This window comes from Myodes glareolus, chromosome 5 (assembly GCF_982192425.1).
Source record: "Myodes glareolus chromosome 5, mMyoGla1.1, whole genome shotgun sequence".
Lineage (NCBI taxonomy): Eukaryota > Metazoa > Chordata > Mammalia > Rodentia > Cricetidae > Myodes > Myodes glareolus.
In genome coordinates, this window is record NC_142030.1 from 46720403 (window position 1) to 46738822 (window position 18420).

The window sequence follows — 18420 nt, forward strand, 5'->3', positions numbered from 1 at the left end:
AGAAGAAAGCAAAACAGAAGAGAAAGGAGAGGGGAGGAAGGCTGTTGAAGTAACTAATCTGTAACTGCTCCAGGTGTTTCAGCCTGCAGAGTATTTTAAAACTGAAGTAGATCCCGGAAGGTGTTCTCCCTCCCGCCCCCCCCCGGACCCACCCACCCACCCGAGACAGAGCAATCCCTTTAGCTATAGCCTGCAAGACTGGGAGAGGTGGGGGTTAAAATATAAACAAACAAACAAACAAATAAAGAAGAAGAAAAAAAAGAAAAGAAGAAAAAGACTACACGGAATGGAAAGTTTCCCGGACCACGAGGCTTCCTTCTGAGAGGGGTGGCGGGGCCCCTGATCTGCAGATCGAGGCTTGCCGAGTGCTTTTACAGGCTTTGCCAGGCACGGCGGAGCAGGGAGGGATTTCAGAGGTGGGCTGGGGTGAGGGTCTCCCCGCCAGGGCCGGGCAGATGAAAAGGAGCAAACCGTAGCCGCGCTCCCGCTCCTCCCTGCGCTCCTGGCATTGTTTGCACGCTGAGCCGTGGGGAGCACCGCACGGCTGGCCGCGGCCTCGCTGGCTGCCGGCTCTTGCAGGGCTGCTGGGAGTTTTTAAGCGCTGTGAGAATCCTGGGAGTTGGTGATGTCAGACTGGTTGGGTCATTTGAAGGTTAGCAGCCCGGGAAGGGTTCACCGAAAGTTCACTCGCATATATTAGGCAATTCAATCTTTCATTCCGTGTGACAGAAGTGGTAGGAAGTGAGCTGCTCGGAGGCAGGAGGGTCTATTCTTTGCCAAAGGGGGGGACCAGAGTTCCCCTGCGCCGCGGCCGCAGGACTGGGATGCCGAGGACGCGAGCCACCCGGGCAGGACGCGTCTGGGCACCGGCGGGGTAGGACCCGCGCGCTCCCGGAGGTCTGCGCGGGCGTCGCCTGGAAGGGAGAACTTGGGATCGGTGCGGGAACCCCCGCCCCGGCTGGATCGGCCGAGCGAGCCTGGAAAATGGTAAATGATCATTTGGATCAATTACAGGCTTTTAGCTGGCTTGTCTGTCATAATTCATGATTCGGGGCTGGGAAAAAGACCAACAGCCTACGTGCCAAAAAAGGGGCAGAGTTTGATGGAGTTCGTGGACTTTTCTGTGCCGCTCGCCTCCACACCTAGAGGATAAGCACTTTTGCAGAGCACGGTGCGGAGAGATCATGTTTGACTGTATGGATGTTCTGTCAGTGAGTCCCGGGCAGATCCTGGATTTCTACACCGCGAGCCCGTCCTCCTGCATGCTGCAGGAAAAGGCTCTCAAAGCCTGCCTCAGTGGATTCACCCAGGCCGAATGGCAGCACCGGCACACTGCTCAATGTAGGTTTATTATTTTTTTCTTTCTTCTACCAAGAAAAAAAAATGTCTCTCTTGCATGCAATAAAGACACTGGAATAAAGTGCAATGGTGGCAAGACAAAGGGTTTAATGATTTAAGGCTGAAGGGTGTGATCGGCTGGCATGCAGACGGATTCCATCTCTGTTGAAATTCCCTCTCGGAGGTTTTCTTCCCTAGAAGCGCCTCCTGTGCCCTGCTCTCCTTTTCCGCCCCATTCTCTCTTGAAAATAGTTTCTAAAATATGTTCGGAGAGAAGGGGGGGGGGAATAGAAGGTGACCACAAGACTTTGAAACATTCTTCAAGTAGTGCAACCTGACACACCATGCAATTTGTGTTAAATGGGTGCAGAGGGAGCTTTAACTTGGCTGGAATTAGCCACAAGCCCAGTAACACTTGGGTATTTCAGCGGTACATAAGTAATTAAAATATGACATCGTCCCTTCAAGGAACGCAACCTTGCGAAGGCGGTTGCTCCCAGAGTTCATAATGCACAGGGCAGGATGGCACAGGATGCTGCCCCCCTCATTCCCTTCGCTGAGCAAAGGCAATATGTCTTAGCATTGACCCCACTGCCACCTTTCCGAGTCACTTTGTTGGTCTAAGAAGTTGCTGTTTTGCTAGGGAACTCGTGGCCACCAACACTCCTTGGGCTGGCCTTTCATGCTTTCTGTATCTTACCATTCAGTCAGGAGTCTGGACTTCAGTTAAAGAGGAAAAAATCTAAATGAGGTAGCCTCATTTTAAAAAACAATATTGACTATTTGGTTATCTGATGCTGATGTGGTGCCTTGGCTCCATCGGTCAACAGTAGCTCAGCTTCAGGCCTGAGAAATGACCGGGAGTCCTGGGAAATCCTACCCAGGGCCCACTACGGTGGGAGCCTGCAGGATGCCTCCCCACCCTGACAGTGATTTAGATAAATGGCTCATCTATCTATCAAAATGTTTTTAGTGCTTGATTTGACAATTCATTGGAGCATTAGCCTGAAAATGACATTTTAAATCTTTGTTTTCAGAGAGGTCAAAGTTTAACTAGAAGAAATTGAGTTTTCCTAACAACACGGTGGCTTGTCTAAAGAGAGGCAAAAAGGCAAGTAGAGTAAGGGGGCAGTGGCCACATGTCACCTGACCTCTCTGAAACTTCTTCAGAAAGAGAAAAAGAAAGAAAGAAAGAAAGAAAGAAAGAAAGAAAGAAAGAAAGAAAGAAAGAGTTGCTTCTCGAGCCAGAAAATCAACAGGTTTGTAGCTGGAAAATCAATAATCTTTTAATGCCAACAGCCTGGCTGTCCAACTAAACATTTGCAGAACCACTTGCAGGCAGAAAGAATACAGCTCCAGGAAGTGACTTACTGGCTATACCCTTTCCTCATGGTTGCCTGTTTTCTTCTGGGAGAAGGCAAAGAAACTTAGTGTTGAAAAATATTTTCCAATCCACTAGCAGGTCCTCGGAGCCCTCCTATCAATAGAAATTAAAATAACGTGGACATTCTGATTGGGGGAGCTGGGCATTGGGAAACTTTGACTTGTTAGAGAGGATTGTCCTGAAACTTATTTTTTAACAGAAGGGAGGAACTGCCCAGGAAAGAGATTCCGTGGAGCAGAATTACTTGAAGAAATTCTCCCCGATTGCAATTAGCCTTCCCAACCTGCCTATTGGGTTGCAAGAGTGGAGGGCAAAGCTTTGTTTGTTCTTGAACAAGTTAAACAAGGGATTTACTTTATCTGGGGAGAGCTGGTGCTGAAGGTGTCACTCGCCCAGGGCAAGCTGATAAGCAAAAAGTGTTGATAACAGCCAGGCTTAGCTAATCAAAGAAACCTGCATTAGACAAAGTAAATAAAGGCATTTGACAAAAGGGTTTCAGGAATTCCAATGTCTTATTTTGGTAAGCAGGGCAATCAGTGCTCATTGTGGTTGGCTTTCAGCTAGGGTTTCAACCCCCCGGCTCCTCCAACTTGGAGCCGAACTAGTCAAGAGTCAATATTGCCCCTTCCCTGCAGACTGGCTCTGTTCGCAAGCCACCGAGTACCAGTCCTTTCCGTTGGTCCAGAAATTACTTCTTTTGGGAATAAATAAAAATAAAACATCCCTTTTAAAAACAAAGTTCTAGTAAGTATCTGTGCGGTGCAGCGTTGGGGCTTTGGAATTGAAAGCCCTATGAGAGCCACGTTTGCATACGTTAATCCCACGGACTTAGCTTTCCATTTTACCTAATGGCTGTTTGGAAAAGGTACAAATCAACTTTGCTCTAAACAAGGAGGAAACAGTGGGGCCAAGAGGGAACCCTGGTACTAAAATCCCCACAGAGCTACCTCCAACCTTGTAAGCCTACTTAGGTTTTTAAGTGTCTGTGTTCAAAACCCATCAGAATCCCCCAGAGCCTCACTTTGGAAAGTGCTAGAATACTCCCTTTATTTTCCTTTTAATTTTAAAGACAGAAAATTGATATGCCAGCCAGCTGTTGGTTTGCAGCAGGGCCTGTGGACTGTTTGGTATAAACACTGGAAAGCAGGATTAGGGGCTACTAAGGGAATGTGGTGTAAATAACAGAAAGAAGGCAAACCTGGACGGCATCCATCCGGGTCACTCAGTGTCTATTCAGATACCTCCTGGATTCTCTTGGTTTTAGGTAACTCCAGATGTTTTCTGCGTTAATTGCTCTGCTGGCACAGGATAAATCTTAATATTTTTCAGACTAAATACAGTTGCTTTGGGTGAAATCACAAGTGTGACAGCACCCTGGCCCATTTCCCTCTGCTCTCCCCTTTCAACACACCAAAGGAGGGGAGGGAAAAAGTGCTCTTTTGGAACAGGGTTCTGCCCATTCAGAAGAAATTATTCTTAAAGCGAATAGTAGCCATGTGTGATTAAGGAGAAAGAAAAGCCCCGCTCGTAGAGCCCTGAGACTCGAATTTGAAGCCTTAAGCAGGATCTATAGTGAACTATAACTCGAGGTCAGAGTGGCAAAATCAAAGTTACCTTCTGAAAGACAGACTCCACCGAGAGTGACAGCCGCCATATGAACCGAGTGGCGTTCTGAATAAATATCGCAGTGAAAAGGCCCGATTGTTTTTCTAAGCTAGGACATAATTTTCTGCTCAGCCACATGACTCGGTAAGTAACACCACCCAAAAGAGAAGAAAGAGAGAGAACTGGGCTTAAATCTCAGAGAGGGTGCACCACAGGGTCATTCTGAAAACAAAAGACATGCACAAAGTTTTCTTCCCGGTCTGGGGGGAAAAAAAGGAGGGATAATAGGATTTCGTCAATTTTCAGATAAACGGGTAGGTTTGTAAATTAGGGGCGGGAAAACAAAAGAACAGTAATTAAATTTTTATTACCAGAAAAGTGAATTTTCAAAAGCAAGTCCGGGGCGGGGTGGGGGGCAGGCACCCCTGGATCTACTTAACCACACTGTTCCTTTGGACCGATTAGCAGCTCTGGTTTGAATTTGGTGACCAGTAGGACTAGAAAACTCTAGCACTGGGTCTGATCTCTTTTTCTTCATACCTAAGTGAGCACAGCGTCAGTTCCTGGCCGCTCAGCTGACCTGAGTGAGGCTTCCTTCTCATTCTGGATCACCCAGAACCAGCAAATACCATCCTGGTTTTCTGTTTCCATTTTGGTTTTCTTTTCTAATAAGTCACAAGAATATAACAATACTCTTTGGATTTCGGATACATATTTCTTTTTTTTTTTAAACCATCCAAATGTTAAACAGGGAAATGGCTGAGAGAGAAAGAAAATCTTAGTTTTCCCTTTTACACATTCAGCAAGGTCTGCCCCACAAAGAAACACATGATTAATGATGGAGGTTATCAATTCCGCTCATAGGGGATTTATCATTCTTTAAATTTAAAAAAGTTTTTTGAAGAAAAAAGGCTGGGGAGCTTTTAGCTAGGAAGTTGGTGTCAGGGAGAAAGACGGAAATAGAAAACTCAAACACTCTAAGCATGAAACTCTTTTTCAAGTGGCCCAGGTCTAACAATATAAGCAGTGGTCATTTAGAACAGTGGTTCTCAATCTGTGGGTCTCGACCCCTGTGTGAGTCAAGGCCCTCTTTCACAGGGGTCGCCAAAGACTGTCTAAAGCCAGGGATATTTACATCATGAGTCACAACAGTAGCAGAATTATAGTTATAAAGTCGCAATGGAAATAATTTTATGGTTGGGGGTCACCATAGCATGAGGAACTGTATTAAAGGGTCGCAGTGTTAGGGAGGTTGAGAACCACCGCTTTAGAAGAGAAGAGAAGCTTCTGCAGAGTTGGAGCTACATGTAAGTGCCAATAAATTCATCCTTAAATGGCATTTTTATACTTTAAATGTTCTAATATAAATTCAGTTAACTATCAATTAAATAGATTATTTCAGATATGGGAGTTTTTGATGAAGGTTAATCAGAAAAAACGTTGGCCGGAAATCTTTCCCAAGATATTGATGTCGAATCTTGCCTGCCAAATTACAGGGCACTTACAGCAATTATCTATTCCGGAGTTTCTAGAAAACCTCCATTTCAAATGTTCTGCCGCAGTTCCCACGTCAGTCACTGAAACATGCCAGATATTTCACCGATCCGACATCTTCTAAGGTGCCCCCTGGCCCCAGGGGTGCCACAGGAAAGCCTTCCGATTCCATCCATGGTCACTATAACTGAAGGGCACACAACTTAATTTTCCCATTATAACCGGGGATCGCATTGTGTTTCTGGGTCATTCTTCCGAGCACAGATTCCTTTTGTAGCCAATTGTAGATCTGTAAATAGAAGGTTAGCTCTGCCAGAAGGATAGGCTCTGCTTCCTGGGGCCGGGTGGGGGAGGGGCGTGGAATTCCGCTGAATGGTTACAAACCATGATTACAAGGATTTGGTTTACCGGCTTTTTACAAAGTTGAGGTTTGGAGTGTTGGAAGAGGGTGGATGGTCACCTCAGGTTTCAGATTGATCAGGATCCTGTCAGAAAGGGGCTTGGTCTAAGTACCTAAGTAAAATGGGAAGTGCGATAAGCTACCCACCCCCACCCCAGGTGGAGATCTTGTGACACCATCTCATCAGTCAGTCTGCTACCCTGAATCCTCTTTTCACGCCTGGCTTCCTGCTTCATCATTAAGACAGGCTGGGCAATGCAGGTCCACGCCTTTAATCCTAACACTTGGGAGATAACAAGCAGGCAGATCTCTCCGAGTTCGAGGCCAGCCTGGTTTATACAGCGAGCTGCAGTCTAGCAAGAGTCATATGGTGAGACCCTATCTCAATTAAAAACTAAAGGAAGAAAATAGTGTGAGATATGAATCCCATCCTTCCCAAGCCTCTTTCAACAAAAAGGTTGCAAGCTATAATTAGGAGGAGCAGGAGCTTTCTGCTGGTCTTGAAGCTCCGACAGGCATGGGGCTGTGGATTCGCTTACTCTACTCTCTGTCCTTGCTAGGTGCGGCTCTGTAGGAGGGCATGCTGGGTAAGATTTGGGCTTGCGCACAAAAAGGCCAAGATAACAGGAGGTGACGTCAGACCAGCTATCCCGCCGCCTGTTGAGCCCTTCCTCCCAGAGTCCAAGCCTTTAGGGCCACCAAAGGAGAGAACCCACCCTGAGAGGGGAGAAAACTCTCATATTTTTGGGTCACGGTGGACGGTCATGTCACTCCACAAGAGAACCGAGAATAACTTGATGGTAGCGGGGTAACCGTAATAGGAGTCTTCTGAGAGACTTTATTTTCAGTCCCGTAGTGGTTGCCCCTTCCCCAGCTCGCAGAAATGGGATTCCTATCCCAGCAATCAGTAGATACCAACCGCCCACAAACCCTGCCAGCTCCACAACCAAAATGGGGAAGAAATTCACACTGTTAGGGCCAATCCCTGGAACTTCAGTTTCGTTTTTTTAGTTTGAAGTTTGCTGCCCGACCGGAAGTCACTGCCATTTCTCCGCTTTCCACCTTCCTTTTCCGGTAAACTCAAGTTATTCGGTTTGCGGGTATCTGTCTTGAGATGTAGAGAAAGTTCAAACGAAAGGCTCCATCGTATTTTCTAAACGCACACTTGTCTTTAAAAGTTGCACCTTAGTAAAGTTTAATAAGGTTTTCCCTAACTTGATCCGCACTTTGGGGAGTGGGGACCTGCTTGGGAGGTGAAAACAAGAGAATCAATAGAAAGTTCAGGACCAAAGCAGGTGGGGGATTGGCCTAAGCTACCTACTCACCTAGCTGACAACAAACACACACACACACACACACACACACACACACACACACAGTGTTTGTTGGTCTGTATTAACTACTGTTTTCCCACAAATTACAATGTTACCAAATTCAAAATGCAGCAGGTAACACTGACCAAGTACATCAGTTTACTGGGGAAAGAGAGATTTGGATCTCACTTACCCCAATTTTCTTCCAATTTCCAGAACAAATGAAAAAGCAATATAATAACTCCCTCTTCTCAAAAAATATTAAAGGTTGCCACAGCTACGGCCTTTGTTATGTCTTCAAAGTCCGTAATTACGAAGAGGCTGGTGGTGGCTAGGCCCTCTCAGCTTCAAACGTATTTTTAGGGTCTGGCCTACTGGAAAGCTTGTGGGTATAATTAGCGAAAATGGAAGTGGAGGCTGTGAAATCTAGTTCCCGATGTTTTCGTTTAGCTCAGTACCACCATGTGTCGTAGAAGCGAATTCGTAAAGGCACACATAATTATTTCATTATGGTCCTCAGATTGCTTTCATTGCCTTTAATGGCGAGAAGCTGTAGAAAAAAGGCATACATTTTAATTAGTCCGTCTTATATTTACATCAGATAAATAACAAATAATTGATGAAAAATAAGTCTTTGGAATGGATGGCTTCACGCAGTATGCTGGCTACAGTTTAGTGATGAGACATTGCCCTGTTGCTTTGCATTTTAATTATCGTAGTGGTGGCGTGTGAGGCTGAAGGACCGCCCTTGCTATTTCCACAGCGAAATAATTGCCACGAATGCCTACGAACTGAAAGCTACAGAAGGTGGCTAGCCACACATCTCCTAGGGAGCAAATTGCCAGTTCCATTAATTTTGCTATTGGTTAGCACGCCTTTGATCGTGTTCATCTCTGTGCCTCACCTTTTCGGAGTGCGCGTGTCTCTGGTCTCTTGTGTGCGTGCGCATCGCGGGCCCCCTTTGGAATCTAGCTACCTGTCCTGAAGACTTGAATGCAGGTACCTTGCCAAGTGTGCGCTGGAAATTCAAAAAGCCTTCTCCATGTTCCGGGCTTGTTCCTCCGTTGATTTTTATATGAAAACCCATTTCACATGATTCATCTGTTTGGGTGTACAGAACACTAATTGTTATTATTGATCTTTAAATTCCATGACCATTACAAGTACCCCAGATGACTGGCAGATAAAGGGTAATAATGCGTGGAGTTCTGGAGCGGTTTCATGTTTGTCTGGAGTAGTTTATGTGGTCAATATTAACTGCCCCATTGAAACTAACGGCTGTATCAAATAACAGTCAATCAAATGAATGTGCTTAGAGATTATTTATTGAAAGCTTTAATTGTCCACTGGGGCCCTGCTTATCAGAGGAAACAATAGGAACTGGAGGTGGGAAGAAGTTTGGGTTGGCAAGTTGGAGGAGACAGAGGAGCAGGATCTCTCTCCACTGCTCCAGGACTGCGCTGAGCATCCGGGGAGGGAGCCTGCCACCTGTGCCTGGAAGGCCCTCTGCAGTGAGAGGCTAAGGATTCCCCTCCCCTCCGCAGAGGCTATGAGAGCTATACCTCCCTGCGCTTCAATTCCTGTCACCCGTCCTCACATCTCTCCACCCTTGCCTGATGGTCGAAGATATCAGGAACGGCTTGGCTTGACACAGGGTCGATTTCTACAGCTATGAAATGGGGGTAATAATGTCTGCCACGCAGGATTTGTGGAAGGACTGGAGAGCATGTAAATTAAGATTCTGTTCTTGGGAATACACAGTTGTCACCAGCTGGGTTTTCCTCTCTGCCTTTGGTCTGTCGCCTGTGCACACTGGCGCATAATGGCCACCACATCTGTGGTCCTTTCTGCTTTATCACTTCCCTGCTGTCTCTAGCTCCTCACCTTAATGGCGATCCTTCCTGCTCGGCACAGTTTGAACAGCTCTCTGGTCCTGATTCTGGGGCAACCGTTTACCAAACCTCCAGATTTGTCCACGTTACTGATAGTGACAAGGAAGTCTTATCGCTCGCAAAGCTATTGCGGTCCTCTTAGCCTAGAGATGCCACTGTGGCCCCTGCATCTTCATCACTTGCTGCTGTGTTAGATGCTGCCGAGTTCTGTCCAGCAAAGGTTCTTGAGTGTCTGTCATGGGGCAGGGCCTTGATAGGATCTTTGAGGAGATCAAGAATCTTCAGCCACGGTGTCCACTCCCTGAGAGAAACTAGGGTGTGTCATGTGACACACAATTCATCACACAAGCATGTCCCTGGGACTTTGAACCCAAGATTGATGGGGCAAACAACAGGGAATCCCTGAGACCCACAGCTGAGGAATAACTGTGATCAGATGGCATGTCCATTTTTAACACAGTAGAGACCCATGGTTAGACTTAAATGAGATACAAAAAGAAGCCACTAGGCCTACCTTGAATGATGAATTAAATGCATGTCTTCCGGGCTCACTTCTGGAGAGTTTCTTTGTGGGTGTTTCTGCAGCGCCTAGGGAGTAATTGTGTTCCCTGGGGGTGGCGCTGGATTCACTTAGACTCTTGGGAAGGCCTCATTCTTTATGGTTGCTCCCAGGGCTTATGGCCGTGTAAGTCACCTCCCCAAAACTTACTGTTCTTGGCTGTCTGACCATCCTGTGGATGAGCTTGGCTGGTCAGATCCCCCACTAAACTGAATGTGACATCAGCTGGGGCAGTGGCCTCCAGTGTCAGGAGAGCTCCCTCCAAGGGCTGTATGCGCACTGACTACTGATGGAGAACTCAGCTGCGGCCATTGCCTGGAGGACCGGAAGACAGGTATGAAGGGGAGGGCTCTCATAACTCAAGAGCCAGCCTTCCAAGGAGGGCCAGCTAAAGCGGCTCTTAAAGACTCGGTCCTACACTGTGTTCTGGGGGCTCCTTGGTGATAGGGCTTGCCCAGAGTCAGAGTGTCCGGTGAACTTTATTCTGCACAACATCATGGTGTGTGCTACATAGTACGAAGACAGTAATGTCTTCCGATCAAGCCCACACTGAAGAACGATCCACGACTTATAAGTTTGTCTTTTGGCTCCTTTTATATTTAGCAGAATTCTACATTACTGACTACATAGTTAGCTAATCCTCTACAGACTATAAGAAGGATATTGTTATCCACAGTTTATAGATGAGGAAGTTAAGGTTCAGGGCAGGCAAGTGACATGCCTGAGGTCACACAGTCAACTGTGAGCCCAGGTGACAACCCCACCAAGCCGATCTTTTCTCCCCCCCCCCCCCCCCCGGTTTTCACTTTGCAAGTCTTTGAGCTCCGCCATTAGATTGTCATCTCTATCTACTGAGTGGGCACTTCCCCCAAAATGTTTTATGCCCTAATAATGCCAAGAAAGGCCCCCCAGGAGTGTTAGGGGGAGGATGGGAAGACTAGAAAGCCACAGAACTGTGGCTCACATGACTTCCTATGATGACATTATTTTCTCCAGCCTAAGCGATGGCCTTCTAGACAGCGAAGGAAACTACCGGAACTGTGAGGAACCTTTACACTCTCTCTCGCCTTTGTTCTTGCATCCTGTTTGTTGTGGGCTGTGCTCCTGGGGCTGCGGCAGATTGCTCAGCACATGCTGGGGTTCTTGGAGAGACAAGCACTGGGGAATGCAGCTTTTCATAGTTCGTGCAAGGTAGCGTTTTCAATAGCAGCTTCCAGTACCAGGATTAAAGAAGGGCAGGAAAGGGGAGAGGGGAAGAGAGAAGAGGAGGAAACAGGACAGGAGGGGAGAGGAGAGGAGGGGAAAAAAAGAAAAAGGAGTGGAGCAGGTGAAAGAGGAGAGAAGAAGGGGAAAAATCTTCTTGAGGCGACAAAACTGAATGACACTTTTGACATCTGCTACCGCTTGAGTTATCTGTGTATACAGAGGAACCCATTCTTAATTAACCATCATTTTTTTCGAACGTAGAATAATCATAATGATTATTATTGGCTGTGTAGATACTATTCTCCTTCAGTGACTTCTGTTCAAGGTGAGCATCACAGGTCAAGTTCACGTGACCCAGCTGCCTCAGGAATGCACTCCCCCATCCACTACCTGTGTTCCGGGGGCTCGAACTCCACATTTTGTCATTTTTTCCGTCTGTGAACTTGACCTGTGATGCTCCCCTTACAAACATAAGGTCAAAGTCTTAATCAAAGACGTAAGGAAAAGGGTATACGACATGCATCCTGGTTGGATGTGTGGTGGCCCAGCCCTCCCACATCAACCATTAATTAAGAAAATGCTCTATAGGCCAATATGATAGGGGCGATTCCTTAATTGAGGTTTCTTCCCCAGGGGAGACTCTAGTTTGTATTAAGTTGACAAAAAACTAACAGGCACACCGTACAGTACTCATTAAGTAAGCCATGCTCCCCAATGTTTTATTGTGGAAAAATAAACTTAAGGACAGAAAAGTTGAAAGTATTTTCAGTGAACAACCAGATGTTACCGCTATCTCTGCCATTTGTACGTACAAGTACATGCCCCTGAGCATGTGTGTGTGCTTGTGTGTGCAAGTGTGTGCTTGAGTGTGTGTGTATGTGTGCATGCATGTGCACGTGTGGTTCTGCACCAGAAGATCTCTGAGATCACGCAATGTATGTTATATCTCTGTTGTTATCAATGCTGGTATAGTTCTTGGTCCACTATGAGCAATTAGTTAACTGTGCTGTGCAGCCGTGGAGATGTTGAGGACCACATTCTTTTGTGTATTCCTTACCAATGCCTTTCAGTGGAACCTTCCATATGACAGAAGCAATACGTTATCACACACATTGTCCTCTTGAATTACCTGTGGCTCCTGAGCTTGTGCCATTATAGCTAACACATCCGAGGAAGGAAACTTTGAATTTCATTTTATCAGAATTAGTTTAACTCCCAGTAACTATGTGGCCCAGTGACCCAGCAGAGCTCTGCCTGCTTCAGCTCTGATTGTGCTTCTGTTTGCCTCCCTTTTTCCTTCAGCCTGGCTACTCTTCTTGTGCTATTAGCAAGCTCTAATTACCTCTTTAAGTAGATGGCAAACAGACCACAGGAGAATGTAAACATTGTTGCAGGGCTGGGAGCTCAGTCAAATGTTGAATTGCTTTTCCCTCTGAGAGTAACGATTCTCCAGGCCTGGAAAGACTTCCGTTTTTGTAGAGGACCTAGTGGGTTGGACTCCAGATTACTCTAGCGGGCGTATCATGCGAGCAAACCATGCATCCATCCCAATCCTGAGTTTGCAGAAGACACAGTATTTCAGCATCTTCCAACCACTTTCCATTCAGGTTGGACCTCTCAGTAAACCTCCAAGGCAGAGAATGGGCTGTACTCTGTGGAAGCCTGTAGTTGTTTCTGGAAAGTTCCAAGCGCTCTTTTCTATAGAAGTTTCTCCCTAATACATTGTATGCGCATTGTCTGTAACCCAGGACCTGGCACACAACGGATGCTCAGAAATATGCTGGGTATAGTTCACTGGAAATGAACTTGGATTTCAGAACCCCTCAGGTGGTCTCTGTCTTTGGTTGTTTAGATAGTTGGTGGCTACTCAAACCATAGGAAGTGATATCAAGGCAGTTGCCAAAGTTGGGGTAGTTCCTGTCTGCTGCCGCAAGACTTTTGAGTGTAATCGAGGAAACTGAAGACAGGAGCTGACTTCTTGTGGCTTTGGGCATTCCCAGTTGGTGGCAGCGGCAGTGTAGATTTTTTTTTTCCTGATGGCCTTTCCTGATCGTGAAGACAGTACCACTCTCCTCTTCCTCCCCTTTCACCCATCCCTGGAAGGTGTGAAGAAAGAAAACAGAAATAAAGCTAAAGCTCAAATTCGGAGACACTTGACCAAGTTTACTTCCTGCCTCAGTGCCTTCAAGCTGTGGCTGTCCTTACTGAAATGAGACTGCCCCCATTATTACAGTGTTTACAAGGCTCACTGTGAGCTGGCACATCGAGAAGGCAAGGGACCGAGGAGGAAGGCGCTCCTGCTCCCCACATCTTCCCGGAGAGCATTTGTGGGCAAGAGGGAAGCAGAGTTGACTCACAGTGACTGAGGTGCCGTGTGGATCTGGGGCCCTCTCACCTGTGTGGGGGCAATCTATAAGATACTATGCCAACCAGATTCAAGACGCTCCCATTTACTGAATGGGGAGGGCAGGCAGGAAGGGCTGGGAACCTCAGAACCCACAGAGCAAGTGCTCCCATGTGAAAGAAAAAAACCATATTTTTAACAAAATGGGCAGTTGCTCTAATTGCTGTGCCCTACTGTTCAGCTCCCTCTATGTCCTAATTCATTAAATTATGTGCACACACAGGCTTATTATTTACAGATGTTTGCACTTTTAACTGGCTCATAGGAAACAGATGTTTCACAAAAGGTAAACAGGCCAGTGATCTGAGCCCTCCTCTAGTGGGTATCAAGTGAGCCTAACGACCCGTTAACTCAGGCCCTCTGCGATGGTTGTACATTGTGGAGTCCAGAGTGGGGAGAAGAATTCGCTCCCCCGCAGGAGAAAATAAAACACAGCCATCCCATAAGCAGACATCTTATTCCCTGGGGAGAATGTACAGGTGACAGGCAGGTAGCATTTGCCCACAAGCTCACTAGATGGGCGGGCAAGTTTTATATGCAATTTGGGAAATAGGAAGGCAGCCCAATGAAGAGATTGTATTCCAAGGCTTGGGGCCACATACCCCTGGGTGAAAAGCCCTACCACTGATAAATATGACCTGATAAAAAACCAACTTCATGATGCCTAGTGCGGTGACCTGCCACGACAGTCCCGTGCTCAGGAGGCAGAGATGGGAGACTGTTGTGAGTTCAAAGCTACACAGTGAGGCCCGGTCTCAGGAGCAGAGCTAGACAACAAAGGATCGGCATGACTAGTTTGTCACCTTGTCACATACTGGGCAGAAGCAGTAGAGATGTAAGTGGACGGTGATTTTAAATCTTCAGAATTTGGGGGAGCAATGATCTCTCCAAAGTGCACAGTGAAACGCATTGTTTATGAATTGTCAAGGGTTCTCTGAGCAATCAAATGAGAAATTAGCAATAAGTTTTGCCCGTATCCGATCGTTCTGTACACTGGGACCTGGAAACAGCCACAGCCAGGGTGGAAGATGGGATATGAAATATTAAGGGACGTATCAGGTTTATTGCATATTTGACCGTGAAAGTGCATTTTATTTTGTCGTATGGACCTTTAAAAAGTCCATATAATGGATTAAAGGTATTAAAACGCCCACATTCTGCCTGGCTGTAGGCCAGGAAGCAGACATGAAAAATAATCCCACTAGACAGAAGACGCAGGAAGGAATTCGAAAATGTATTTATGGCAAGCATGTTGACCTCTGTGACTAATAAAAATGTATCCACGAGGTGAGCTTTGCAGAAATGCCAGCCCCTTACAACACATTGTGATGACAATGTCTTCTAAACATGGCCCGTTCTTTGTGACGTATGGCTGTCTCTCTCTCTCTCTCTCTCTCTCTCTCTCTCTCTCTCTCTCCCTCCCTCCCTCCCTCCCTCCCTCTTTCTCTCTCTCTTTCTCTCTCTCTCTCTCTCTCTCTCTCTTAGAAGTGAGGGAATTCATGAATTTTATCCTAACTCAGGAGGGTGCTGTTAGGGGGGGAGGAGTCTTAATTTAGTTTATCTTTAAGTGCAGGTCAGCAGATTAGCTTAATCTGGGCTGTGGCCAGGCCACACCTATCCATCACATTTTGCGGATGGCTGCACACTCCCTCGGCAGCAGAGTCCAGCTGCTTGGACCGAAGCTGTGAAGCCCATAGGGCCTGAAATGTTTACTGTGTGCTATTCGGTATGGACAACTTTGCTTCCAGACTTAGAAATCAAGCTGGACCTGGTGGGTCCTCCCTGTAGTCACTGTGTTTGGGAGGCAGAGGGGAAAGAATCACCTTGAGTTCCAGGTCAGCCTGGAGTAGCCAGTGAGACCCTGTCTCAAACAAACCAACAAAACCCTATAAAACTGAGCAGAGCCTACAATAAAGAGCAGTGGGGATGCGCCTTACCATTACATGGCTTTCATGGGGGATACGAGAAGGCAGGTCCTACCTAAAGCCAGTTTCTGTCTGTGAGACCTAGGTCATAGTATGGAGGCTCTAAGCTGTGACTTCCTTGCTTACAGCCCTTCCTGTGACCTGACCTGATCAGTTCTCCATCACCCTTGTCACCAGAAGGCATATAGGTCAGTGCAGTGACAACATCCTGCCAATCATCTGACAATGCAGAGGATGACTGTCCCCAGGGCAGATCCCATCAGCTGAAGGCAGGTTAGAGCCAGCTCGCTCTCTTGGTTGTTATGGGCTCCACCCACATCTCGGGAAAGCCAGGCAGCAAAGCTGCTGTGTGGCTCAGTGATGCTCCTGTGTGTGTGGCCGTGGCCCATCACATCCTCCGCTTCCTGGTTCTGGCAGGCTGGCTGCTGCTTTCCAGGTGTCTGTCTGTGTGACAGCCTCTCCTAATAACTTGCTTGGTGAGAACTCAGCTGCATCTGCATCACACTGGCTAGTCATGCCTGCCCCTGCTGCCTTGTCCACCCAAATACTTCGTTATTTATTTGTGTATCTTTTATTTACTTTTATAGGTTGGGTACCACTTTTTGCCCTTATACTAACACAATCCTCCTGCCTCAGAACCTCATCCCAAGTGCTGGGATTATAGATATGGACTCCGAGGGTGCTAGGCATCCTGGACTAGAGAACTTCCAGAGAGAATCCCCGGGGAAAGCAGCATCACAGGACTTTGGACAGGTGAACAAGGCATAGAAAGAAAGGGACACACAGTGAGAAATCAGAGGACCTGGCTTGCTCACTTACATCGCCCCAAAGACTCTCTCAGCTCTGTTAGGAAATTACTGTGGAGGGGGACAGTAGGAGAGAAGGGCAGCCAAACGAGACATGCCATGGTCCCTTGTGAATATATGACATCACTAACTGGTAAACGCCATTCCCAGGAGTGTTGTCTCCTGGTGGTGGTGGTGAGCTCAGACAGGTGGAGTCGGAGGTTGAATAACAGGTCCCAGAGTTTCACTCTCTCTTTGAGCCCCAAAGTTTGGGTTATGTCTCAGTGTTGAGAAATCATGCATGTGGATTAAAGAGAGGGGGTTTCACAGCTCCACCGTTCTCATGTCAGTGACTCTCAGCAGACAGAGCCCAGTGAAATCCCAGGCCAAAAAACAAGCCAGGGAGGTGGAAAAGGCAGCGAAAAGTGAGTTTTCAGGACAGTGATTCTGTCCCATCAGAGCATAGAGCCCCACTCCACCCTCCTCTGTGGTTTTGGGGAGGAGTGATGGGTTAGCAGGATCAGGAACATAGTAAGTGCTCAGCACACAATAGACACTGTTCCTGCGGGTTCCTTCCTGATAACTTTGAGCCCAGCGCTGGCTGGAAGCCACAACCAAATGCATGAGAGAGAAGAAAGTTTCTGGTTTATGGCAAGCTAATTCCACAGAGCCTACTTCTTAACTCGTGAAACATTTACCTCAAGGTGCACAGGGAAGCTGATGGAGCTCCCAAGCCAACCAGACCCGGCAAATGGAAGCAGGAAAAGGTGAGGATGGTGGACGCATATTTTCACGTAAAAGTATCTAAATATTAATGCACACAGGAATGTCCTAACGATAACCTGAATAAGGGTCAGGGGCTGTACTTTGAAACGCAAAGATTTCTTCAGCGACTCAGAGAGTCTTCTGACTTTGTGTCTTGGCCACCGAGCCTTCACAGTCCCTGCCCATGTCCAGAACCTGTTCCATGTGTGGTCAGAGAAGGAGGGAGTCTCACATGCTTTCTGCTTCTCTAGGATCAGTGCTGATCTGGGCAAGCACACACAGCGCCAGGGTCACCTGCAGGTTACTGAGTCAGGACGCCAAGGCTGGGGTGGGGTTTCCCTTCTTTGCCCCTCCTCCCTGTCCGGTGAAGCGTAGGCTCCACCACCGGAGGCCGGCGCTTCTAACGAACCACACACTTGCTAGCCTCCCTTTGCGAGGCCAGGGAGCCTCCTCCCGAGGCCTGGTTGGTGCAAAGTCTCCCGCCCACCCCTCACCCCCACCCCCCACCCCCCACCCCAGTGCGTCCCCAAGCCTGCAAACGACGTGTTAATAAAAAGGCTCTGCAGGCTCGCTCGCGCATGCGCACATGCAACAGCCAGATCTGGTTCTAATTACTTGTACTTTAGTTGAACTTTGGCGTTTCCTTTGACTTTCTCCCCTATGTATGTGAGCCGAGCTGTGGGCTTTGCGATCCTACCGCGAATCCCCAGAAAAGTAGGGAGGGGGAGGGGAGGTGCTTTCAGTTCGGCTCTCTGGTGCCAACAAAAATCAAACCTAACTGGATGTTTTGACCAAATACAACGTCGCCATTCGCCCTTAATTAACTGCAGTGAGTCCTACCCGCCGACCCCAGAGCTAGGCTCCAAATTCTCCAGGGGCTGTGCAGGAAATGCCTTTTGCTTTACAGCTCCTTTTCCACGTAAGTATCAGCTGCCCAGAGGCTGCATTAAAATACTGTCTTAATCAGAAGGTTCTAGTAAAGAGGCAAGCCTTTCATGCCGCCTGATGCCCGCCTGCCTCTAATCAAGCCGAACATAGAATCCTGTAATCTGTCAACAGGGGCTAGCGGGCTGTAAATTAGCTCTCACAAAGACCAAAGAATCTACAGGGCTCGTAAGTGCGCTATCTGCTCCTTAATCTAACCTTTAGAAACATGCCAAGCACGAAAGGAATTGTGAGGCAGCTATTGTTGGGGACGTTCTGTGTGTTTAAGGGACACTCAGGTGCTTTGCTGACAGCAGGACATTTAAACTGTGTTTTTCCAGGTGAGTCCAGTTACCAAGAGCAACACCCACTTAACAGGCAGCTATGTTTAGATTCTTCTGTTTTGCTTTAAGATTTTTCTTTTTT

At 47.3% G+C, this 18420-nt stretch overlaps 1 protein-coding gene across 6 annotated transcripts in view; it reads left to right on the forward strand.

Annotated features, from left to right (window-relative positions):
• The window catches only part of Rarb (retinoic acid receptor beta), a 338172-nt gene that overhangs the window by 199660 nt on the left and 120092 nt on the right, over positions 1-18420 (forward strand). Inside the window, exon 1 of one of the 6 annotated variants that reach the window (XM_048420965.3) lies at positions 634-1341. The exons of 1 other annotated variant lie outside the window; for it this stretch is intronic. In XM_048420965.3, the coding sequence (XP_048276922.1) occupies positions 1185-1341 (157 nt within the window). In that variant the 5' untranslated portion in view covers positions 634-1184. Of the gene's footprint in view, positions 1-633; positions 1342-17722; positions 17990-18420 lie in introns of those variants that run through there. 4 more of the 6 variants (XM_048420963.3, XM_048420968.3, XM_085687899.2 and 1 more) reach the window with 4 other exon arrangements.